We start from the raw sequence: 27,456 nt of genomic DNA, 5'->3' as shown, positions 1-27,456 counted from the left end.
ACAAATAATTAAGGAATACCTGTTGTTCGAACGCAAAGCTATAATAAAAAAAGTGAATAATTATGTATTAAGTTAAATGTCATCATAACATGTAAGTAAAATAATAATTAAAATATATGAAAACGTATTTTCAAAAATATCTTGATATGAGTTCATAAGTCAGTTCTTGCAGAATATGTGTAGCCAACAGGTCGTACAGAGTCCATAGAGGCACATTCACCGTTTACAAGTTTTGTATTTTGTTAAGGAAGGAAGTCCATCTTCTCCTTTTCATATTTCCGAACGGGTGCTTTTACAGTTCTCATCTTTATGTAAGATGTTGTCTTCAGTTTCAATAACACATCAACAACGACAAATATGGTAGGATGGCTAGCGTAAAACTGCTCGTTCAGGTAGGCACGAAAAGACTCTACACCATTTGTTGTTCTATTTTCCTCGGGGTCTGGAGGTGATGCCCAAATGATTGGTGGAAATCTCAATTGCCATCTATATAAAATTCCAGCATATAATCGGAAGACCTCATGCATTTATCGTCAGTTGGAACATCGGCAACTAATTCAACAAAGCATTCTTCAATCATGTTAGTTGGCACGTAAGCCAACCCAAAGACTTCTCAATGAAGTTTAACTCATCCTTACCCGAGTCAACTAGTTATATCTAGTAAATTTTAGCTATACTGAGATCAGAACATTTTCTTTATTAAAAAAAAAAGAAATAATTATCATATATGTACATTCAAATCTTTATTATTTACCAGGTAAATTTGCGGAAAAGTAATAAATACAAATTGCGGAAACGTATACTTTAAATTTGCGGAAACGTAGTATTGAGACTTTGAAGAACTAGCGGAAATGCAATACGCCCGTTTAAAATTGTTAAATACTTCATTCATTTTTTATCTGTTTATTTTTTATTTTGAGTTTATGCATTAAATATCAATCTCTAACACAACATGATTGTTTTTTTACATGTAATAGTACTCCTTGTCAAGAGTGTCATATTATAAGTCCTTAGTGCACTTAGGAGTCCTAATCAGTGTTAAGACACACTAACTTCATAAAATATTATATGAAATGATATATAGATTTCTGTACAGAAGAAAAACCCAAATAATTACAAAAAAAAAAGAACCATAGAACATAAATCTTTAACGATTTCTTGTTTATGAATGTTGGAAATTTGTCTCTTACTGTTGAATTAGTCGCGAATTAATTTATTGATTATAACATTCTTCAAAATAACCTTTTATTTCTTTTCCCCTGTTATGTCAACGTTTATTGGGGCCAGTTGTTATAGAAATTTAACTTCTGACACCTTTTACCAATATAACAGGTAAACCTGTGATAATCTAGCCACCTGTAATATGCATTTACCTGTAAAATCAAACCTTTTAGAGAAAAAATACAAATATACATGTATATGATAATAAACGGTATTTTACTTTGTAAACGATAGAGAAAATAAAACTTATCTATGTGTGGAACTTTTAAATTTTACAACTTCTATTCTTTAAGAAGCTTCAATATTCGTGGATTGAAAATTGGAAACTATGTTCCTCTTGTGTCCATTCTGTTACACTAATAGTCCGATGCACTTAACCATCATACCCGTTTATAAAACAAGGATGTCTCAATTTGTGAAGTCCGATTTTTTTTTTAAAAACACTTGTTGAACATGTTTTAGAAAGGGTAACTTTTGCTTTCAGGAATTAACTTCCAAAGAAAAAAAGTTGACCGCCAATCAAAATCGATTTTACAATTGGCTAACATTTGTGGTTTTATCTAAAATTATCGAATTTACGACTTGTGTTTTAATTCACTTGGTCGAGGTTAACTATCATTGTCGAAACAATTCACCTTATCGACGGTTAATGCATTATCAAAGAAGTATCTATCATTGTCTGCGCGCGAGTCACATTAATTAGACCATCTATGATGGTCGACCGTAAAGTATACTTTACGCCGTACATCTATAATGGTCGACCGATAATCTATCATTGTCGCCGATAAATTGTGATTATCTATTAATGTGCTTCCCGCGTTCCATATGTGACAGACACAATTTTCTGGAAGTGACCATCATGCAACATTATTTAAAGAAAATCGATATTCTTGAAGTTTAATTATTAATGACTAACAGAAAACGATATAAGACAATTATTTATCTGGGGAAGTTTATGATTTGCATCCATCAAGAATAACTATATGTCACCCAATTAGACGCTGCAACTGAAATTTGATGCCGTTTTTCATTGCTTTTCTTTCGTGATTTTTTTCACTAGAGAATTTTGTACGTTTTACTGGAATAGTGGTAATTAAGTTTGCTATGATACACGACCATATTTATTCTTCTGGGACTTAATTTCTCTTCAGTTTCAGCCAACTTTTGGATTTACTTTGTTAACAATCTCCCATGCGCATAATAAATCGTTAAAACGTGTTTTGTAATTCAATTATTTCTATTTTGCCAGATGAAATTCCATAAATTGGAAAATTATAAATCATGCATTAAAGAAATATAATGAGCAAACAAAAGTACTAAACCCTTATATGCGGAATTGTCTTCAGTTTATTGTACAAGTGTTATTGTTTTCATAGCTTCAGTTCATCTAATGATGTTGAACCTATTTTTTTTTGTATAAGTTCATGACTGTGACTGTCGGTATTTACTGATCGGCCATTCAGAATTATGCACAATGCAGGGAGTCAAGACCATATTAAGCAATTATCACAAGAAACATTAGTTTACCTTATACAAGTTAACTTTTGAATTTCATTGAGTCATGCAGGCGATGAATTAGGAGTCCGATATATTCCAATGACACTGATATTCTATTTTGATCAGTTTGAAATTCTTTAAACATACAAGCCGTGTGGGACAGGATTTATCTCATTTATACCAATTTTACTAGGTATGATCTTTAAAAAATAAACCTGTGGCATTTTTTCAAATTGAGTTAATAGATATAGGAAGATGTGGTGTGAGTGCCAATGAGACAACTCTCCATCCAAATAACAATTTAAAAAGTAAAACATTATAGGTTAAAGTACGGCCTTCAACACGGAGCCTTGGCTCACACCGAACAACAAGCTATAAAGGACCCCAAAATTACTAGTGTAAAAGCCCATTATAAAGTTATTTTAATGTTATGTTCATAGGTCAAAGATCAAGGTCACATGAATATGCCTTAATAGATATAGGAAGATGTGGTGTGAGTGCCAATGAGACAACTCTCCATCCAAATAACAATTTAAAAAGTAAACCATTATAGGTTAAAGTACGGCCTTCAACACGGAGCCTTGGCTCACACCGAACAACAAGCTATAAAAGGGCCCCAAAATTACTAGTGTAAAACCATTCAAACGGGAAAACCAACGGTCTAATGTAAATATTACAAAGCACACGAAAAAGACCGCGCGAGGACACGTAGGTTTAGTCAAGATCGTTTCACACTCAGTAGTCGTAGAGCAAAACTAATATGTTGCAATATTCGTCATAACAACAAAAAAATGGAACAATATTCTACAATGGGTAAGAATGACGTTTCCTAAATATCAATTTAGGTCAGAAGTTTAAGTTCATGGTTATCTAATCGTTTTGAGAAAGAAAAAAAGTCGATGGAACATTTTGTTGTAGATACGGTATAAGCTTTATTTTCCACTACAAAACAATTATTTAGGGGATGTAATCGTGTAAAGCATTTCTAATCAAAAGATATGCAAAAAATTTAGCACTCGATGTTACTTTTTTCAATTTCCGATAACTCATACTCTTATATAGTAGTCTGTTTAAAATAATAATCCTAACCTAAGGTTTGACTCATCCACGTATATATATTTTGACGCCGCGTGAATGCCCTGGCTCTCCAAACAATCATTTAGTGTTACAGCAAAATGAAAACAAAAACATTGATGGTTTTTTTTTATAATTCTTTTGTATTACTGAATGGTTAAAATTTGAACATAGATTGGCGAAAATTTGAAAGTGTTTCTTTAAATCATCATTTACATATACATTCATTTGCCTCACGTTCATACCTTATTCTGCGACCTTTTTACTAAAAAAATACACAACCAAGTGTCATGTATTTTATTTATCTTTTTTCTTAAATGCTAACACGTTATTTGGTATTTCTCGTTAAGAATTATATAAGAAGCTAACCCCAATTCCTCAGTCTTGTTCGGGTCGCCAAAAGATGTAATTGCGCTTGTTTTCTGTTCGTCTCTTTTTTTTTCCTTATAAAAAGATATTTATAGCGGAAATGCATGATAAACTATGAATACATCATACAATGTACCAGTAAATCTTAAATATTTGAGTGATTTATTTATATTATTCAAAATTCTAGTCATATTTGCATTCTCCAAAACAAAATGAAATAAAATGTATTATAGACAACAAAATGAGCGAAGTTGTTGTTCAATGTGAAACTTTGGAACAAACGTGTCATCAGTATATTGTCAATCGGGCATAGATTCTTCTGACTGATCAAAGAGACTGTAATTTCAAAGATTATGATTATGTGAGTTATGCGAGTTCATTATACACGAGAAAGGACATACCCAGACCATTCCTATAGATAGCGTTGACATTGAATTGCGCAAAAAAAACAACAACAACGGAATGCTTCCTTCTATATTTGCTTTTACTGTTTGTGAAATATTATTTAATCTATACTGATTGTTATGGATTTGGTGCATATTATCATATGATACGTCAACAAAGATTTGATGTATTAGTACGCTTATAGTCCTTTAAAATCGAAATGTATGTTCTCTTTTGTAAACAAATACAACTACATCAAAGGAAAATAAAGAGACGGTGCAATAAAATATTTGAAGGTGGAAAACAAATAAAGAGACGAGATGAATTAAATAAGAATCAGTCTCAGTTTAACTTTTTATTTACATGAAGTCTAAATTTTTAATTGGAATAACCGGACTATATGGGGACATTAAACTGAAGCCGATTGTCTTGGAACTTTTGTTTAATTATAAATCAAGTGGCAGAACTACTATTATCTCTGAATCAGAGGTGTTATTTTCCAGTCAAGTAATTTTTTACTGCCACCAAGAGTACAATGAATCTCCAAGAACCAAATTATTCAGAAACAGCAAAATCAATGAAATCTTCGAAAAACGACCAATTTCTTTTTCAAAGGTCTAGAGGTTCAGGCTGCTCACTTGACAAGACAGATACTATAACATAATCCAGGCACTTGAAATCAATAAAAAATTGGATATTAAACGGTTAATTGCCTCTCTATTTACACAACGAGTCGATGGCTGTATAATGTTGGGTAAATAAGGCGGTATCAGTCGCGTGCGCTAAGATACTTTAGATACAAGTTTCCGTGTTTAGATGACGTTAATTCATGCGAAAAATATGTCTGATCAACCGCATGATTATTAGACTTCATTACTGAAAAGAAATCGTTTATATATATGTAAAGCTTCTTCAAACCTAATGTTTATAGATTACGAGAGTTGGATAATCATCCATCTGACGGTCTCATGTCTACACGGACATTGGTCAGCCTTCACCTGAAAAATAACTGCATTTTTTTCTCTTCTTTTAATTGTCAAAAATTATTATACAAATCCGGTCTTTTTTTTTTTTATCTGTTAGATACTTAGATGATAAAACTCTATATTAAATTTCTAATAAACGGAATTAAATCGTCGATAAAATAGCAGAATTTGTTCAAAACTAAAAGATTATGCTACAGGCACGCAGTATCTTCTTCAACTAATACTATCTTTAGATTTCCAATATTTTGTTCGAAGCATCAACTAAGGTTATGCAAAATAATTATAGAAGTCATGAGGTGATTTGTGTTTTGTTATTTTTTATGATATAAAATCTAAGAAATCGTAAAATAATTTTAATTACACTGTACATATCCCTGGAAACAAGAAATTTGAAAATGTTACATATTTCCCATTTAAAAAAAAGAAAATAGTATAACAATAAAAGAGGGACAGTCAAATTCATAGGATGCATACAGAGGAGGGACTAAATCTGGGACTGTAAATAGTTATTTCTAAAATATTTATTTGTATCTATTCTGACGTAATTTGTATTTGTGCTGTCCGGTACCGTTTTATTTATTTCTTGACAAATAGAAATATTTGTGTTTATTAATATCTTTGAAATACATTTTATTGTAGAATTTCTTGATGTTTTACGATTCTTTTTTTCCTGGAATTTCCAAATAAAATTAATCGTCCAATGGCGCTGATAAGAATTAACAAAATTGATGGAAATATTTTATAAGTGATCTTTTGATTAGTATTTTATCTATCTGTAATTTGAGAACAAAAAAATAAAGAACAAAAAATAGCCAATGCATTCACTCATTTTAGCGGGGAAATATCTAAATATATTTGCTGTGTGCTTGTATATGTTTATCACCAATAAGCTCTTGATTGTGAATATATGTACTAACAATTTTTTATATAAGGATTCAAGCCGAAGTTTTACTTTTAGATTTTTTTCGCTTATTTAGTCATAGATTTGTGCACATGTATATTTAATGGCTCGAAAATGCTTGAATAGCGGATGGTCGTTGTTTTTAAATGCTAAACTTGATAGTTCCCGCAAAACTGTTGACAATTGAATATCAACCCCTATCTTTAGTTTGACAAGAAATCGGTTAGATCTAGAATAAATAGTCCGAAAAATATCGCCTGAATCCAAAGTGTGTCTCGCCACTAACAAGGTAAAAATAGATGTCAACAGTTTATCAAATTTTATATCTAAAAATTCCGCCTATTAGAAGTTAATTATCTCAGCTGACATATGGTCAGTTAGATTTCTTTACAGTGATAAGATGAAATGTTATTCAAATTTGGGACAGGTTTGAGTTTTCTAAACAATTCATCTCTATTTTGAATAAACAATGCATTAAATAATTTGTTTTTCCTAATTGATTTCGATTATCTTATCATTTGGATTCACTTGTTTTTTTCTCTATAAAAAATCACAAAATTCCATTCACTGAAATTTTCAGGGAAACATCTTAGTAATACCTATAGCTAAAATAAGCAGTCAAAACTCAACTTCAATTTATTCGCATATAGTTGCACTGATATATAGTTGAGATTAAATAGTATACATTCACCATGCAAAATCTGTCATTAAGCAAAACTAAGATCAGATCATGAGGCAAGTTTTATTTATCATTTTATACAATTTGTCTAAGATTTCCGCACATATTTTGTGTTGTTGGAAAAAGGAGTATCTTTTTTCAAGTATTTTTTTGTAAACCGAATTTGACATGAAATGAAATGAAAACATGACTGAACGTGAATTCCATATAAAAAAGGGGTAGTAATTCTTTTAATTAATATTATTATTATTGGGGATACATGCAACACATGAGGTCATTTCAGGGTATATAATAACTACATCAAATTCTCGTCGTGTGACAATTAAATGATTGGCGACAAATTGATATTTTTCTTGGTAATATCACTAAGTATTATGGCTTAAATATGATGTTAAAAGCGATTTATTAGCAATAAACTTCATATAAATATTTGGCATTTCAATGACTTAGTGATGACATGGATACGTTAGCTCGTGTAGCCTTTGGGTGTATGTATCACCGTTAAACATCATGTATCTCGAACGAACCAGAAACAACAATCTCCTCGGTACAAATATTGAAATAGAAATTATAGTAATATGATTAAAAACTCTACACATTTACAAATAACAGTTCAAGTAGTTTCTTTATACATTGTTTCTAATCTAATACAAAATTTAAAATAAAGATAAATACTGAGGAAAAATGTAAACTTAAAAAATACTTACAATTGCGCTGTAATTCTTTTTTATTTTACAATATATTTGAAAATAAGAAAACTCATTTAATTATACAAGATACTTGTAATATATCGTCTGTTCATTGCACTTTTAACTAAAACAATTTTATTGTTTCTAGAATTCAAGTTTTTTGCGTTTCCCATTTCCATTTTTTTGCACAAAAAGTCCTTATTTTGTAAAATGATTAGAAAGAAAACTATATGTTTTATCCTATTTATAATAAATATAAAATAGCACTTCACCAATAACTGAAATCACACATTTTTTATTTATTTATAATCATCGGTAACAATTGTAAAACATTATTTTTTTTGTGTATTTAATAATTCGAGAATAAATTAAACTGTAAATAGGGAAAGTATACAGTTTATCAGATATCCCGCTAGGAATATTTGCTCTACCGAATGATGCGTGTATTATTTCTCGGCGGGTGTGCTCATCGGCTTGCGAAGATGATCTACAGTTGGTAGGCGGGGCTTAGGAACACTAAGATATTCGCTATGACAAAAATGGTAGTAGGTTTGCCTATAGGCGGAGTAATAATTAATTTGTGCACTTTTATTGGTTCAAAAGACCAATGTTTACATTTTATTTACATTACTAATGATAGACAGAAACGGACTACTATATGTTTTATTTTCTTGCTGTCCAAATTATTTTAGCAACTAGCACCAAAAACAATTGTCATTTTAATCTTCTCGTGATCTAAGTTAGCTGTTGAAAGACAAAGATGGAATCTATACTGGAGTGTAAACAGTAATTGAAAAAGACGTCATACTGGTGTGTGATGGAAGAGTAAAACACCACATACAGTGACAATTTTATATTTCTATTGTGTTTGATGAACGGATCACACCCGGATATGCTTCTGGAAGGTGGCTCACCAGACATGCTTGCAGCTCAGTCTAAAATCCTGTTCCAGTTGAATAAGTACTACAACGAACGGGTACAGTCACGACAGGGTGGCACGATGAAGACCATAAGAGAGGTCTGTAAAGTTGTGCAAGAGGTCTTGAAAGAGGTTGAAGTCCAGGAACCTAGATTTATAAGTTCTTTGAATGAAGTGAACGGAAGATTTGAAGGACTAGAAGTTGTGTCCCCTACAGAATTCGAAGTTGTTCTTTACCTTAATCAAATGGGAGTATTCAACTTTGTAGACGACGGAACTATACCAGGATGTTCTGTTCTGAAACTGAGTGACGGTAGGAAAAGATCTATGTCATTATGGGTAGAATTTATAACAGCATCCGGTTACCTTTCTGCACGTAAAATAAGGTCACGATTTCAGACACTTGTAGCACAAGCAGTTGACAAATGTAGTTATAGAGACATTGTGAAAATGGTCGCAGACACAACGGAAGTGAAACTTCGAATTAAAGAAAGATATGTCGTGCAGATAACACCAGCATTCCGCTGTGCAGGGATTTGGTGCCGCAGTGCTGCACACTGGCCAGTACCTCATATAGCATGGCCAAATCCAAATCTCGTGGCCGAAGTGAAAACAGAAGGATTTGATTTGTTGTCAAGAGAGAGTATTTACATGAAAGATAAACAAAGCGCCGCAGAGGGGGATGCTTGGGTTTTGTCCTTCAAATATGCAGAGGACCGACTGCTATATGGTGGATGTCGACGAAGATTATTAAGTACCCTAAAAACTCTCCGAGACAGACACTTAGATATACCGGGTCAGCCAATAACAACATATCATTTAAAAACATTAGTGCTGTACGAATGTGAGAAACATCCCCGTGAAATGGAATGGGATGACACATGTCTAGGGGACAGGATAAATGGAATTCTACTCCAACTTATATCGTGTTTACAGAATCGTCGCTGTCCGCATTATTTCTTACCAAATGTAGACTTGTTCCGTGGAAAATCAACATCCGCAATGGACAATGCAGCCAAACAAGTATGGCGAATATTGCGAGAACTTCTAACAAATCCAAAAAGTTTGGAAAAATTGTGAAATGTCAAAACCGTTTTTAACTTTAATGGAATTCTATTTGTTATGAAGAAAGAACATTCTGTAAAAGGAATGCATTCAAGTCATCAATCAAAGCAGTGACAGTGCCAACATTTTGAGGTGAAATATCGGAAGTAAGCTTTCACTTGTGAGTAAATACATTGATGAAAGATGTCCGAATAATATTCTTCTTGTGTTACCACCGACTGGTAAGTGATCTGAGCTGCATCTGTTGCTTTATACCAAAGATAAATATGAGACATTCGATCTCATATATGTATGGCATTCAAGACATATTTAAAAGATTGAGTATGAAAAAAACAGTGCGAAATTTCAAGTCAAAATAGTGCAATTCTTCAAATTGTTGAGGAAAATCTGATAATTTTTGTTTTGTGCTGAATGTCGTAAACTTGCATTATGGTATCTGTAGTGTAAATTATTGTTGATCAATATTATTGTTATGCTTTAAGATAAAAATTCCATAATAAATTAATTTATATTAAAATATTATTTATCATTTTAAGATTGATTTCGGATCATAACAACAACAAAAAACATTCATAAAAACAGGCGGACGACTTCTTCATTTTACTCTTGGAGGAAACTTGGACATTTTTTTAAATATTATAAAATGGAGGGAGATACAATTATGGAATTCAAATTAAGTATGATATGGTTGGTCTTTCCTAATTATTAAATATGATCAGTGATTACAATGGGGAAATATCATTCCTGAAGTTTGTATAGGAACATTTCGATTTTTCAGAGCTATAAAAGTAAACTTAAAAATTGTCAAAGACGAAATGTGAAAACAACAATTCAATGCATGTTTTTAATTATTTATGAATTGGAAAATATCTGCAATAAATATTCACACTTTTAAAATCAGATTTTAATTGTTTGTTAGAGTAATGGTTTTGTTTTAGGTTAAAGAAAACGAAAACTTTATTTGCTGTTGTCATAAATTTTGATTTTGTGAAAGTCTATAGTAATTTACTGTCAGGGCACACAATATGTTAAAAAAAATACAAGGGCAAATTACATTGTATTTAAAAGTGCAGTTTCTTGAAATGGGTTCTCCCTTTTAAATTATTTTTTTTTACCTCGAATTCAAATGACAATTTATTAATGACATCTTTATAGCACATATTTATTTTAATAATTTTGGGTGCTGTAATGGTAGACTTCCAATATTACTTCCTACATAATTCACCGGTACATAATTCTGTTGTCTGCGACTTCATCGGACGATTTTGATTTAGAACTTGTGGTAAAATGTCATGATTATTTTAAATATTTGATATTCAAGAGTTCTACAGAAGCTTTTCAAAGAAATCATCGCCCCCAAAAATACGATTTTATACTTCACCCGCAGGAAAACAAAAATATATCTATATATTTTATATATGTCGTCGAGTGCTCGTTTCTCAGAGGTTTATTTTTAATATCTATAACCATAATGATATTCAATATTTTACATACATATATTTTTTTTGCTGACTTATAATTTAAAAAAAATCCAAAGGAACATTCCAAATTTTGTCTAAGCGACAACTTGATTTCTTGTATATGTCTGATAAAGCGATGCACTTGCAATGAATAATTGGAGTAAATAAACTATTATTTGAGAACAAATTTTAAAAAGACAATTTGATAATTTTACAAAGAGATTAAATATTTCATAAATGAAACATAATATGCGATATTTTAAAGGAAGATTTTACAAAGAAAAGACTAAAGGGATGATTTTTTCTTCTTATTTTGCTTTTTATGTTTATATTAAAATTTTATTGTTTCACACATTCTAAACTCCTTTTCATGAATATATTTGACACTGAAGTAACATATTTTATAACAATATCAAATGTTAAAGGTTAAGTTTATATAGAAAATTGACTCAAAAATCAAATATCTAGTTTTATTTTCTGTCTACACACCAGCAGCAGACTGTTCTCGTTGTAGTTAAAATAAGTGAGGTCAGAGACTCCAAACTTTTAAAAACAATAATTTTTATAGGTCTGTCAAATGAAAAATGCAAGAAAGAATGAGTTTTAGGGTCAAACCCATAAATATCAATTTGCCACTGCAAACAATATGTATGTTATGTAACTAGAAAACATATTTCTTGCCTCTTTCATGATATTTATACACTCAACATGCGTTTGTTTGTGTAAATGTCAACTTCTGAGATTAGAAATTCCATCAACACTTCAGTGAACTACACTTGTTAGCAACCAGAGATCTGTCAGTGCTCGCCTCCAACCGATAAAAACCCACTTCTCATTACGTTAAAAGCACTGAGATGCCAAAAACAAAAATTCTCTTTAAAATTTTGATAGTAAATTTAAGTATGTTGCAGTTTTTTAACATCAGGAGATAATTGCATGTAAAAAAAATGCTGCCATGGTTTTGCAGTACGAGATGAGGCGACTATCATGTTTAAATAAGATTTATTTGACACGGGATATATTTTCATAAAAAGTATTTTACTGTTAACAGTTAGATAATTGGAGAAAGGATGCATTAGTTTTTTTTTAGTTTTATCGTGATAAGTGAATCTATAAAGTGACGTCACATTTTTTGTGATAATTTACGAGAAAGCATCACTTTTTAGACATGCTCATCGATGCATTTAATTAGACTTAAATAAAAATTAAATACAATATTAATAGATTTTTGGTAGACACGACAGCATATCTTCTTCATCGAAAAGTTTATCAAATTCTATGTATAACGATACGTTACAATGATTTTTTTAAAATGATGTAAAATTCAACAACCCTGAGTAATTTATCATTCAAATATACCACACACTTCGACGATTTATGCTCAACCATGACGACGATTAGCGTCTTGTGTTTGTCATGAAAAACCTCAAAAACACATAATAGTAAAAAGTCCTTATCATCATGGAAAATAAAATAGAAATAAAATTGAATAATTAGCCCCTGTTTATCATAAAAAAGACTTTATTGGATGAACGGGAGAGTTAAATGCAGAATTTCGGATGCAGCGGAAAGAAAGTATCTAATTATGCAAGGGAGAGCCTACCAATTTTTTCCTGTTTATAGCTATTTATCAGAAATTGGAGATTTACGACCAGGTTTTTAGGATCTTTTCTATTTAAGTGGAGCGATTTCTTATCATTTATAGTTTTTTTATAAACACATTTGATAGACTGTAATTTTGAAATAATTATACTCTATAAGCTTTGTATTAATGCAGATTATAGTTTACATGTCACGAGTTCAAACAGTGGTGAATGTTGACTTTTCTCAAGCTCTACAAAACGACTTTATTTTCACAAATTACAGCTTTTATTAATTTTATTCTTTTTTCATCTTGATCATTTTCTGTCAAATATATTAATTTATGAGTAGAGTCTTTCTTTTTGAACAATCTAAATTTGATTTTAACAGCTCTAAAACAACCCCGACATCCGTGACTTTGCAGATCCATAATTAGTCTTTCTTTTATTATGCAATCAAATAAATACATTAAAAATTACACACCAAAAGTAATAGAAAGATTTACAACCAAAAATTAAATACTTTAAAACGAAAAATCATTGAATTTATTTTATATTATCGCCTTTCTTTATAATTTATCTCTGCACATGCAGTGAACACATTGATCGTAAAATGGCGATAATGCATATTATACAGTTGTACAACTAGACGCGGGTAATTACTTCTTATCAAATTTCATAATTAAAAGATTTATGTATGCATATTTTTAAAACAATAAAACAAAGCACTGAACAAACTGGATTAGCCCTATATATAGTCCTGTAGACGCTGATTGTTTTTAAGTGCCATGGTACCCAGACATATAGTTTTTAAGAAAAATATAAATAGTGATGTAAAATTTCCTGTGAATCCTTTGTTATTATTGCTAGTAATTCCTTTACGACAATAATAACAATAGCTTAAGCAGTTGGTTATAAATAAATCAGGCAATCAAACGTTTTCCGGCTTATTCTAGTTGTGCAAAAAAATAAGTGATTTTTCTTTCCAAATACTTTTTTGTTTTCACCGCAGAACAGGCAAGAAGCCGAAAAGAAGGAGATAATCTGAGAATCTTAAGATGTGTTTGGTGTTTTGTTATTGTAACTGTGTCTATGGCAAGCAGTTGGTAATAAAGCAACCTGGCAATCGAACGTTAATCAACTTTAATCTAGTAAAACACAAAAAAACTACTATTTATTTTTTCCAAATATCTTTTTGTTTTCACCCCAAGATAGACAAGAAGACGAAAAGAACGAGAGAATATGAGAATCTACTGATGTGGTTGGTCTTTTTGTTATTATAGCAGTATTTAAGTCAAGCTGGCCTCAATCTGTACTAATCCACTGATAGACAGGCAAATTTGTTAGATATAATGTATCGGCATAAAAGAGAATTGTTGTTAAACAACATATGTGTTTGATTTTATACGGATGAAGAACGGTATTTCACATAAATAAAGATAATTAGCACTAAGCGTGGATATAAAATTTAGAATTTTGTGTTGAAATCAGGCTTTCGACTAAGATATAATTCTGATTATCCTCAATTTTTCATCATTTTATTGTATTTATTGTTTCAATACAATGACTTTTATAATATCTCGGTATTAAATTGAATATAAGGTGATCTAAAATCTACAATTCCAGAGTATAGCTCTTTAACCATTTCAACACAGACAACAAAGAGGATACACTGCCATGTTTTCCTAATTAAATTGAAACGAGAAAACAAAGACAAAAATAAAAAAAAAGTTTTATTTCTACAGTTAAGATATAAATACCGAAGAAAATAGTACACTTACATATATATTGTGCCTAAACCTTAATTCTTCAAATCTTAAAATAAAATTTAGAATGGAAATGGGGAATGGTTCAGAGACAACAACCCGATCATAGAACAGACAACAGCAGAAGGTCACCCACAGGTCTTCAATGTAGCGAGAATTCCCACACCTGGAGGCGTCCTTTAGCTGTCCTCTAAACAAATATATACTAGTTCAGTAATAATGAACGCCATACTAATTTACAAATTGTACACAAGAAACAAAAATTTAAATAATACAAGACTTACAAAGGCCAGAGGCTCCTGACTTGGGACAGGCGCAAAAATGCGGCGTGGTTAAACATGTTAATGATATCTTTTAACCCCCCCACCCCCCCCCCCCCCCTATACCTCTAGTCAATGTACATGCATACACATTATGACCTGGATGGAGAGTTGTCTCATTGGCACTGATACCACATCTTCCTATATCTATTTACATATTAGTTTTCGTTCATTATTTTGTACATTGATTGTTTGAACGGTGAACTATAGTTGTAAATTTCTTTGTCATTTAATCTCTTGTCCCATTGGCAATCATTTTTTTTACCAAATATAAAAAAAGAAGATGTGGTATGATTGTCAATGAGACAAATCTCCTCAAGAGACCAAATGACATAGAAATTAACAAAGATTTGTCACCGTACGGTCTTCAACAATGAACCAAAATTCAATCCACATAGTCAGCTATAAAAGCCTGTTTTATTATGTCTGTTTCTGTGTTTTGTTCACGCATCTTTGTTAATATAATGGAATTTGAAGCGACTGTTATACAAGTGAGAGATTTATCTAGCTATAAAACAAGGTTCAATCCACCATTTTCTACATAAGAAAATGCATGTGTCAGGAATATGTCAGTTGTTATCCATTCGTTTGATGTTTGAGCATTTGATTTTCCGTTTTGAATTTTTCTCGGAGTAAATAAGTATTTTTGTGATTTCAATTTTCAATTGTTATAAATATAATTCATTGTTTATAGAATCCCGATCTGGTAATAGTCATTTACGGTGCATGCTAAAAATGAAATATTTAAAGGTCATCATATACGGTCTTCAACAATAGGAAAATGTTATTACCGTATAGCAAATTAAAAATTAACGAATGGACGAGAACTGTCATATTCTTGACTTGAAAGTGTTTTTACCGTACAGCAAATAAAAAATTAATAGACAAAACCAAGAATTTGTGATATTGCTAAATGCAAATCCTTGATTAAACAAACACTTTCAAAATCTGCTGTCAAAAGTCAACTCTGCAAAAGAATACAACAACAACAAATGTCGACAAAGATTTAATGGAAGACACATAGCACAGAGTCTGTAATTTCAAGTCCTTGTTATTTGTGATATATAGTTAGTATACGGTTTGATATATAGACTCACTGCCTCATTCATAAACACTCTTTATATCTCAATACCAAAAAAAGAAAAGAAACTCTGCGTCTTTAGTTTTTACAGATGCTAACGTAAATAGAATTATTTTGTTGTTGCTATTCTATATATGTTTTTCACCGAAAATATATATATATATATATACAACTCGTCTAAACATCAACCCAACAATGTTAGATCTGTAAATTTGCTTTCGCAAATTTTTGGTTCTTCCCTCGCCGGGATTCGAACCCATGCTACTGTGATATCGTGACACCAAATCGCCTGCACTGCAGCCGTCCCGCTAGACCACACGACCACCTGGGCTCTCAAAAAAAGAGCTTTCGGTGGACATGTGTTACCTTTCCACGTCAGTTTTAATTTAATATATATATTATATATTATATTTATCAATTCAGATAAAAACGATTACACAAAATTGAAAAAATCAAAAGCAAGGAAACCGCCCCTTTTTGCTGGTCTATCTTTCAAAGTCACAGTGAGACCTTCAACAGGGAACAAAAAAGCTTACAGCTCACTACAACTTAAAAAGGACCCCTTTATCATATATAGGTTTGAGCTTAATTCTTTAGCTCTCTTAGATAACGATTCATTTTTAAATTGAAGAACATTGTCACAGGGTAATGGCAAAAAATATAGACAATAACGGCCAACGAAATCGAGTGTTCACGTCTTGTAAATGGTTATTGTTATTGAAAATTATGTGAAGTATTGGTCTGCATAGATTTTTAATTTCTCTTTTTATATAGTCTTAACCCTAGTCATCACATCAGATATAACACCACTGTAGAATGGTTAACTAATTGATACTTTCTTTGTTTGTGGTACACGGCTTGTCGGTATTCATACAGACCTTTTTGTACGAAGTGGGTAATATGATTCAGTTTATTAAATGTAGTATAAAATTTAGAAACAGTTCATTTGACATGTTGTAAGGACTCTATTAAATTGGAACGGTTTTAAAAAACTGACGACATTTTTTTGTCATCTTAAAGTGATTACTAAATGACTGATTATATAATGTGACCTGACAAACAGACACAGTTTTTTTGTCTTATTTAAAAATTTGAAGAGGTTCTTTGAATATGATCTTTGCATTGCCTTATTCTACTTGTCTTTTGGACGTTCTTACTCAAAACTTACTTATTGTTTGGAGGATTTAAATTATTAACTTAATACAAACATAGATATATTTCATTTTCAGTTTTGGTTGCAGATATAACAGAGACAAGAATAAATTCCTTACTATCGAAAATTATTTTCGCACGAGTATATTATGACAAGCCTGAAGCACATCACACTATTTGGTATACTTTATAATCAAAGTTAACCTTCAAATATTTTCAAAGACTATGATAGCTATGCATACTAAAGCATGTTGATATTAATAAATCCATATTTGGCTGTTTACAGGATACCGAACTATTTGTTAAATAAAATATACGAAATCCAAATATCGATGACAATACACGAAAAACTAAAACGAAAAGATATGAGGCGATTGTATGGGCAAATGTTATTAAGACATGTACGTGCATCAAACCCTAAAATAAACATACGAAGCACACTATTCAGAAGTGATACAGGTACTCCAGAATGGTAACTATATATTTAATTACACAAAAAGTCATATTAGGTCATATACCACAACACAATAAAAAAATGTTTATGTATATTTTAATTGACTATACTGTACGTATTGTTGTGTGTTTGTTTTTTCTACATTGGCTAGAGGTATAGGGGGGGGGGGGGGGGGGGTTGAGGGGAAAAAAACATGTTAAACCCAGCCGCATGTTTGCGCCTGTCCCAAGTCAGTAGCCTCTGGCCTTTGTTAGTTTCTTGTGTATATTTCGGAAAATAGTATGACGTCCATTGTCACTAGTTTTAGTTTAAACATATTTAATTATAGTGGATTGGGAAACAAGTTTTGCAACTTATATTAACCCTTTTCCACTTTGCGGGTTCGAGTGCCGCCGCTACAAGGCAGCATTAGCCTACTCTTTTTCGAAATCTACAAGGGTGTCTTTAACGTGCAAGAGATATGGCTCTCTCTTAACACGGGTCAGCCATTTATTGTCCCCTTCCGACGGACTATCATCGTTTCCTTAAGACCATACTCGCTAATGGTGTCAAGGGAGAGCCGAAAATTGAGTTCCTGAAATTTTCATCCCGAACGGGAATCGAACCAGGAACCTTTGTGTTAGTAGTCCGATGCACTAACCACTACACTACGCCTCTCACATTATCACTGACCTAGTATACATTTTTGTTTAGGAGCCAGATGAAGCACGACTCCGGATACAGGAGATTCTCGCTGCATTATAGACCCATTGATGGCCTTCGGCTGATGTCTGCTCTTTGGTTGGGTTGGTGTCTCTTTGAAACAATCCCCATTTCCATTCTAAATTTTATAAAGCTTCAACTGATATGATATATAATAAAATTGCAAGTATTTTCGATTTTCTTCTTTAACTATTGTTATTAAATTTGTGTTTGTGTTTGTTTGTTTGTGTTTGTGTTTGTTTTGTTTTTAGTTTGTTTATTTGGTTGCCTTTTATTGTTCTTGTGCATACATATCTTTTATTAATCTCAGTGATTTGACTTAGATAATCTATATAAATACATTTTTTTTTAGTGTATAGTTTCAACTGTGCTTCCATTTGACCTACGCTGAATACATGCTAAAATACACTGGTAAAAGTAAAAAAATAATACTTTTTATCCTTCGTCAGATTAAAACAAACTGATTTAAACTTAGTGCAGTATAGATTATAAGAAATAAATAACAAAAATAGTTGGCCTTTGTTTGTTTTCTTCTTCTGTCACATCAATTATCGCTATCTACAGTCATTTTTCAAATATCTTTTTTCTTAATTGCAAGCATGTTAAACATAAATATACAATATCAATTTTGAAAGTGAAGACAGAAAATTAATCTTGTAATTGACCTGAGCTGACCCCGATGCTGTGCGTCGTACCAGAAGACAATATGTTGCATATATATCACAATAAGTAATGCTATATGTCACAACGAGAACATGGTTTGTGCAATAATTTACCTGTTTGCATGTTTACGACAACGCGTATGTGCCACAGTAATGCAATTATTGGTGAATTATGGATTTGATGTTTTTATGGATACTATGATAGGGTAAAGAAATGATGGTTTTTTACCTGGCAGATGTTGTTCTGTAGTATGTTAAGTTAATCTTGAAAAATGAAAATTACACAAATAAGTCTGTCCAGTTGATTATATATCTTGTTAACTTTTTAAAAATGGGTTACGAAAACACTTTAATTCAGACACCGACTTAATTGTACCATCTGCCTCTAGTGGTATTGGAATGTTTATTGTTGCCAAATAAGATACACATAGAAGACAAACTAAAGGGTGCTACTTCATCAGAGTGTATTTGCAAGGTTTAACAATAAGATTCGATCCCCTAAAAAAATAACAAAAAAATATGACGATAACATAAACTTTATGTGAGATGCCATGGATCTGAAATGAAAATTAGCTTAGAAGATTTTAGATTTAAACCAGTTTTAAAACACAAGGATATTAAAGGTAAGTTGAGCACTGACCATTGTACCCCTATTTTGACAATTTTACCTATTATGTCTGTTTTGTTCACGCATCGTTATAAATATAATGGAAGTTGATGCGACTGTCATACAAGGGAGAGGTTTAGTGCTTGAAAATCAGGTTCAATCCAACATTTTTCGTTCTTTGAAAATGTCTGTACCAAGTCAGGAATATGACAGTTAATGTCCATTCATTTGATGTTTTATTGTCATTTGATTGTGCCATTTGATGTCAAAACTTTTCGTTTTGAATTTTCCTCCGAGTTCAGTATTCAAGTGATGTCACCTTTTAACTCTGTAAAATGGTGATTTTCATTTTGATCGAAATAAACAAAAGTAATTCCAACTTTGCTCAAGTATATTAAATAAAAGTTCATCGGAAACGCTATGGGCAATGGAATGTTTTGCGTGTTGAATATAGAAGTACATAAGAAGTGACATGGAATTAAGTTGTCACTCTGTAATGCCACACTTTGTTTTCCGGGTCTTGTATACTGTTACAGCTAACATTATGTTATGTCATGGGTTTAACTGTGGAAGACACTGTAGACAAACGAATGGTAACTTGGATCCCTTCGTCTTGGCGAATTGGTGTCTTCGTAGTTAAAAAGCACCCAATATTTTACTTTAACAACAGAGTAAAAAGGGTATGTGTGAAACAGACTATTTGTGTACCACACATAGGTCTGTAAAAAAACTGTGAATAAACTATATGTCCCATATGACATTTGCATTGAGCAAAACCCAAACTGCCTAATAGACTATTAAAGACAACGAAATAAAACAGTGAAACGACAACCATTGAATCAAATGTACTTGTCTTGGGACAGGAACATACATAATGTAGCGGGTTAAACGAAGAGACTAAAAAAATAGTCTCTTCGTTTAACCCGCTACATTATGTAAAACGAGGCTTATTTAAAGTATTATTGGTTCAGATTCCTTACATCACTGATCGCATTTCTATGTTTTTCTTTGGTTAAAAATTAGCAAACTACTCATGAACGTATTAGTCAGATCTTATATTTATAACGAACGTTTTCAATGCAGTAAACTATATCATTCTAGAAATTACAGGTTTTGCCTTCTCCTCTGTCCACTATGTCAATGAGTACACCATCCTGACGCCAACACTTCATAAATATGCATAAAGTACAAGAAGAAGAAAATGTATAAGTTTAATGTTTAACATTTCTATTCTAAAAGAAAATTAATAGTCTTAGAGGAAAGAATGCAACAGTAAACATGCAAAATCTTGTCCATTACGCAAATTTATTTGCCCTGCATGTCAAGATTTGAGCTGTGTATTAGCAGGTAACCAAATTTATGTGTATTTCTACTAGCTGTTGGTCTTACGACGTCGTTGGTCTTCAGGGAAATTAAAACGAGACATTTATTTGCCTGTAATGATTTATCCAAGTTGTTCTGCCCAAGGCAAAATCACATATAATTTCTGTGTAGTGTTTTACATGTAATTAAAAATTGGTCATATCAGGTGAAAATTTGTGAAAACATGTTTCAGGGACGTTGTAGTATATCTATCACGTTAATTGTGAAAATAAATCATAAATCAAGGAAATAGTAGCATATCAATATGATGTTAAAAAATATATAAAAAAGAACCCACACATATACATAAATCAATTCTTTGAGCTTCTTAATATAGATTCAGTAAATACTTTATGTTACAACCATTATCTTTCTGACAGTAAATATGGAGATAATCCCGTCGTGTATGATTGTTTTCGCCAAGTACAAAAATTTTGCATTTTCTTTCAGGTAGACCCCATGATGATATTCAAAATATATACAGCAAAAGCTGTCTCTTAATACAAGTTCAATCCATTTGAAAGGACGACACAGGGACTTAATATTAATCAATTTATAACACAGTAGATTAAAAAAAGTGTACCAACTCATTTTCAACCGTTAACAAACTGTCTATGAACAGACTTTCTATCAAAATGAAGAAATCAACAACCCTTCATAGATAGTTAATGTCTTCCGTGTATGAAATAATAAAAGAAGAATTCTATTGAACTACATGCTTTATAAAGGCAACAGTAGACTATCGCTGTGTAAAACACATAAATCCATGGACAAACACAAAATGGAAATAACCGGAATCACTGAATTATAAAATAAAGGTAATTTCATTGTTTCGATTTATATTCATGGAGTTCGTATATTGAGGGTCGCCATCTTGCTGTCGGAGGTTGAAACTAAAGTCATGTGTTCACCCCGGCCGTGTCGGATGGACAAGCATGTCCATTTTTTCAAGTTGTGTGCAAGAACCTGTTTATTGTTGTCTAGGTCAAATAATGTATCAAATATTATACAGTGTGATAGGTTTCTTCAATAGATCTCCAATATATCTCCAATATGACGTCATTCGTGTATGACGTCATATTTGGGCATGGTTAGACTGATTTATTATATTGAAATTAAATAACTCGAGTTAATATAAAACGATAACGTAGTCTTGCTCGTTATGAAACCTAGCAATTACATACTATTTCTGTACAATATGAATGACATGTATGAAGTATTTGTCACTGGAGGTTAATCAATTAACAATCAATCAATCAATTTGAATGTTAACCTATATTGGATTGTTAAACTGAAAACATCGCAATATTAACTTTCAGGTTAAATTAGCTAATGTCTTAACAACAAAACAACTTATTATTATCTATCATACAAGTGAGAGGTTAAGCTAGCTATGAAACCAAGTTATATCCACCATTTTCTACATAAGAAAATGCCTGTACCAAGTCCAGAATATGACAGTTGTTATTCATTTGTTTGAGCTTTTGATTTTGTCATTTGATTAGGGACTTTCTGTTCTGGTGTTTTCATCGGAGTTCGGTACTTATTTTACTTTTTAATGCATACAACAACATCTGCCTCACTTGATGCAGGTAGCAGTTTGTTGAGGTAGATTTCATACAGAAGCTTCTCATAAAGAATTCAAAGAAACTGGCATTATATTTTTTTAACTTCAAGTATCGTTATACAGGTGATAGTTTTATTGTCCTCTCACTTAATATCTAAAAGTTTGGTGACTCTGTTGAACGCATCCACCAAATCCACTTAAAATAAAGGCTTTACTTTTGGCTGCCTCGTATTTTGACTGATATTTTCAACTTGTGACGACAGTATGGATTATTTTCACGTTTATAGATTTTGAGCGATAAGTAACTATACTTAGCTTTGACATTTGAGTAGAAGTATGCAAAAGTCAACAATGTTGTCTGATAGCTATTAGCTTCGTTTGAGGACAGGCACAAAATAACCATCGTTGTTCCCTGTGGCAATTTTAGCTTCTTGCAAAAGAGTTTCGCAAACATTTTCTATGTGTTTGACCACACATGGAAAAAATGACACATCCATGCATAGAGGCTAAAATCTGGAGATGCGATTGTACCCTCTTTCAAGGAGAAATTAATAATGTTGGCAATATTTAAGAATTTAATTAAATTTGGTTATCAATACTTTAAAACAATTGCATTTCAACCCAATGTATAATTACATTTAATTATTGCATGCATTTTCTCCGTATATTCATAGTTTATCTAATTATCTTGTTTGATGTGCAACTATCTCAATCAAAATTAGCGTTTAATAATTTTGGCTGTTCAGTTTTAGGCTGTTGTGGTTTTCATGTTCGCATGGTTATTTCTTTTAGGGTTCCAAACTGTTTGTTTCGTTCGAGCGTGTCATTAGATGATTACTCGAGAACCACGACAAGTGCCAACGGAAATCATACATATTTAATGCAATAGTTTAAATCGCAATTCAACCACCAATCCCATTGCCGTTGCAGTTCTCAACGGAGTATTCCCCGGCTTGATATAATTTTGTTTACAGACAGAAATAAAACCACTTTGTCATCATGTCCTATACATCATAGTGTGTCAACCTGTTGATTCAATGAACCCGATTTGATAGCCATAGGACTAACTTTTCAAATTTAACGGTAAAATGATAATTCAAAACAAATTTGTTTAAGAAAAACTAAAATTGGATAGGAGTTTGATTGTCATTTATGAGAAACGAGAGACAAACAATAATGAATATTTTAGTTTTTTAATAATGTCATTAATGGTATTAGTCCATTGTATTGCATAGGCTAAGGATGACTGAATGTCGTTTACAATTTGATGAATATACCATGCCATTAATACATCATTATCGTTAACAGTTTGACGAAACATGCTATGATGTCCTCAGTGAAATCTTTGTTTTGTCGTCTAGAGTTTATAAATACCCGATATCTTTAAATGACAGTTTTTATATTATGTAGAAATAGGAAGATGTGGTGTGAGTGCCAATGAGACAACTATCCATCTAAACAACAATTTATAAAAGTAAACAATTATAGGTCAATGTACGGTCTTCAACACGGAGCATTGGCTCACACCGAACAACAAGCTATAAAGGGCCCCACAATTACTTGTTTAAAACCATTCAAACGGGAAAACCAACGGTCTGCTCTATATAAAAAACAAGAAACGAAAAACACATATAAATTTCATAAACAAACGACAACTGTGCATCAGATTCCTGACTAAGGACAGGTGCAAATTCCAAAAAACTCTCGAGGAGAAATCATTCGTTGAAATAACACTTATCCAACCTTTTTTTTCAAATACGTACGACATCATAGGTTATCTTTTTAACGAATAAATAATAGTGTGCACAAATTTATATTTCACTATATGTATCTCCAAATCACTGGAAATTACACAATATATCTTGCATCTTCTATACTCAACCCTTTTCAACCTACACATTAATGACAAAATAAAATGCTTTGAAGATATTTAAACTGGTGGTACTTTAATTGAGTATTTTTGCACAACATATATGTTTACACTCTCCATCAAATGGTTTGCTTTTTTGCTGTATATAATCTGCAATGTTAATATCATATAATGACGGACCAGGTTTTGAGTATTACAGTTATTATTTTAGTGAGGTTTTGTTCTGGCATATGACCTATTTACTCGGAATTGTCGTTCAGTATAGTTTTGGGTATCTTTTTCTCTTCATAGATTTGTTTTGTTTTTCATTTTATATATCATTTCAATACAGTAGTTCTAAATTAAGACAGAAGTAGTTTACCGATATAAAACTCTTTGCAATGTATTGGTTGATTCCATATTTTGCTATTTTTCTTAGTTGTTTTTAATTCTGAATGATTTTTTACATATGCAATCTATATTGCTTGATACTTCAACGGAGAAAAATTCCACCGGCTTTGGTATCAAACTTGTGGTTGTGAAACTTCGTGAAAGATACCCCAGGATGTTACTGGTCCACTGTCTTTGGCATCAACCTAGTGTTTGTCAAACTTTATAAAAGATACCAAGCTTATACTCGTTCAATGGCTTTGGTTTCTGTCTACTGGTTGTAGATCTTGATGGAAGGTACCAGGCTAAAAATTGTTCAATGTCCTCAACATCAGCTTATTTAGTGTGAAGCATTATAAAAGATAACAAGCTAAAATTCATACACTGGCTTAAGCATCAGCCTAATGGTTGTAAAGCTTCATGAAAGATACCAGGCTAGTAATCATTCACTAGCTTTGGCATTAGCCCAGTGGTTGTGAAGCTTTGCGAATGAGACCAGGCTAAAAATTACGTACGCCAACATTTGGCTACACAAGTCAAAACCAAAACAATTGAAATACCAAATCAATTGCATACAAAGTTAAGCATTAAACACTAAAACTATTTTTTAACTGTGCATAATCTGGCGTTGTCAGTTTATTTTCGATTTGCGAGTTGACTGTCCCTCTGGTATCTTTCGTCCCTCTTCTAATACTAAAGTAAGAGTTTTGAATGATTTTAACAATTTAATAGTCTGACACTATATTACAAATATTATAGGCAGTTTGTTTTCAAATCCTTTGTTATCAACTGGTATTAGTATCACTATAAACAAATGTGTGCTCATATTGAATGACGGCATCAATGATTTAAATCTAGTAAGCCTGTTTTCTTTTTTATACATAAATTTAACATTAAAATAGCTGTGGATTACACCAAAGAAAATATTAAAAAAAATATGATTTAATGAAGTTTTGATTTAGATATTAAGTTTTGATATGCATTTGTATTCATACTTATTATGTAATATAATAATAAAACTATCTTTATTTTAAATCTATTGAAAAATCAAGACATGCAGCATGCTAATATTTATATGAAGGAACAAAAATACAATTGATAATTAAATAATTAGCATTTAAAGTAAGATTTATGACCAGAAGCCTTCATCTTTACCTAAACATCAAAAGTAGAAAAGATAAAACACGACCATAGCTTCAATTATAACATTTAATTTAATAAAAAGCAATAAGAAAAAGACTATAGACTAAGAGAAACGGGGGCTGTCATATTTTAACACAGACATACGTTACCAACTTTCAGAATGGTGACTTTTATTATTTTGTATGTAAATAAAGAGCTAATTGAATTAGTATGACTACATGTATTATCATTGTCAATGATAACATTTGTGATGGAATGGGGTGACCGGGGTACACCAATGTACAGGTTTTTCTATATGAATTGGATTTTAAATAAACATCATATTCATCCGAGAAAAAAGGGATATTCAGTACTAGATTAAATCTGGTCACTCTAAAGTTTTCTTGTTGAATTTACCTTCATTAAGAAATGCGAACCAAACGTTTGAACGCTGGTATGCATAAATACGTACAAGTGTTATGATGTCGTTTGTGTAGATGTTTTATAACATATTTGATATCTTTGATTTGAATCTAGCGCACCTGTCAATGCTGGGATCGAACTCGCAACCTCAGTCCTGACATACTTAAATCACTCGACCATCGAGGTTCAAGTTATTTAAGAGTCGGAGATCAGCTTTTTTATGGGTTAAGTTTTCATAGACGGATCCAGAGGGCCTGGAACCCCCTTTTGTGGAAACTTTTATATGGAATCACCGAAGCACCGATGTAGCGAACACCTCCTTTAGAACAGTCGGCGCCAACTCCCCTTTTGAAAGTTCTGGAACCGCTACTGGTTTTGAAAAGTATTTGAACCATATTGTCATGATACAGTTTCATATTATATATATAAGAGAAAAACATATCCGCTCTTCATTGTTTTTCAAGTTTGGTGGCAAAGAACATCATTTACTCCGTCCGGCAGTCCTACATTACTAGATTTTAATCAATATAACGTATTCAATGATTTCTTTTTAAATAAGCGGAACTATTGATTTATAATGAATGAAATACAATCTGTTTTGCTGTCAATATTGTCTATCAGTTTTGTAGATCGGTCAAATGTCACGTGACTTTTAAGACGTTTTCAGCTAACGTCTCCATAATTAAATATCCATATAATATTAGAACTACCGCTTAAAAAGTCGTAACAACATTAATGACTTATAAACCGGGGGCAACCTACCTAATCAATATAATATTAAAGAGAAAAAGCACAATTAAGTGATAAGCTTTCTACTAAATTACACTAAGAGCTGGTAATTATCTTTAATGAACAAGGCATGATGTGTTGGATTAAGTGCATTAGAATGATAGAATGCGCATGTCTTTTTCTGACTTATGCTGAAATATGACACTAACTAATTACAGTATGTTTACACAAGAATGGTAATTAACCTAATGGAAATGACCAACATTTAAACCATGCTAAAAAAAAACTATAAAAAGTAATACCTTTACTCTTCCGCGTTAGTGTGTATAATATTCCACAAATTTAGTTACGATCACCTGAAACAGTGCGCATCTGGTGTATAACATATTATTAGGTATCTGTATGAGTCCTGCTAGAGCATGGTGTAAACACAGATTTTTGTCGCG

The 27,456-nt window shown here is 31.8% G+C and overlaps 2 protein-coding genes across 9 annotated transcripts in view; one reads left to right on the top strand and one right to left on the bottom strand.

Moving 5' to 3' along the window:
- Nucleotides 1-27,456, bottom strand: part of LOC134696397 (neurobeachin-like) — a 261,592-nt gene that overhangs the window by 129,453 nt on the left and 104,683 nt on the right. The gene's annotated exons all lie outside the window — the stretch shown is intronic.
- Nucleotides 8,418-10,301, top strand: LOC134697431 (putative nucleotidyltransferase MAB21L1). The gene has a single exon (XM_063559707.1). It carries the CDS (start codon nt 8,672-8,674, stop codon nt 9,797-9,799), a length of 1,128 nt encoding a protein of 375 aa, XP_063415777.1. The 5' UTR covers nt 8,418-8,671; the 3' UTR covers nt 9,800-10,301.

This window comes from Mytilus trossulus, chromosome 14 (assembly GCF_036588685.1).
Source record: "Mytilus trossulus isolate FHL-02 chromosome 14, PNRI_Mtr1.1.1.hap1, whole genome shotgun sequence".
In the NCBI taxonomy this organism is placed as follows: domain Eukaryota; kingdom Metazoa; phylum Mollusca; class Bivalvia; order Mytilida; family Mytilidae; genus Mytilus; species Mytilus trossulus.
Note: the sequence above shows the minus strand (reverse complement) of the source record. Positions and strands in the feature narration are given on the sequence as shown.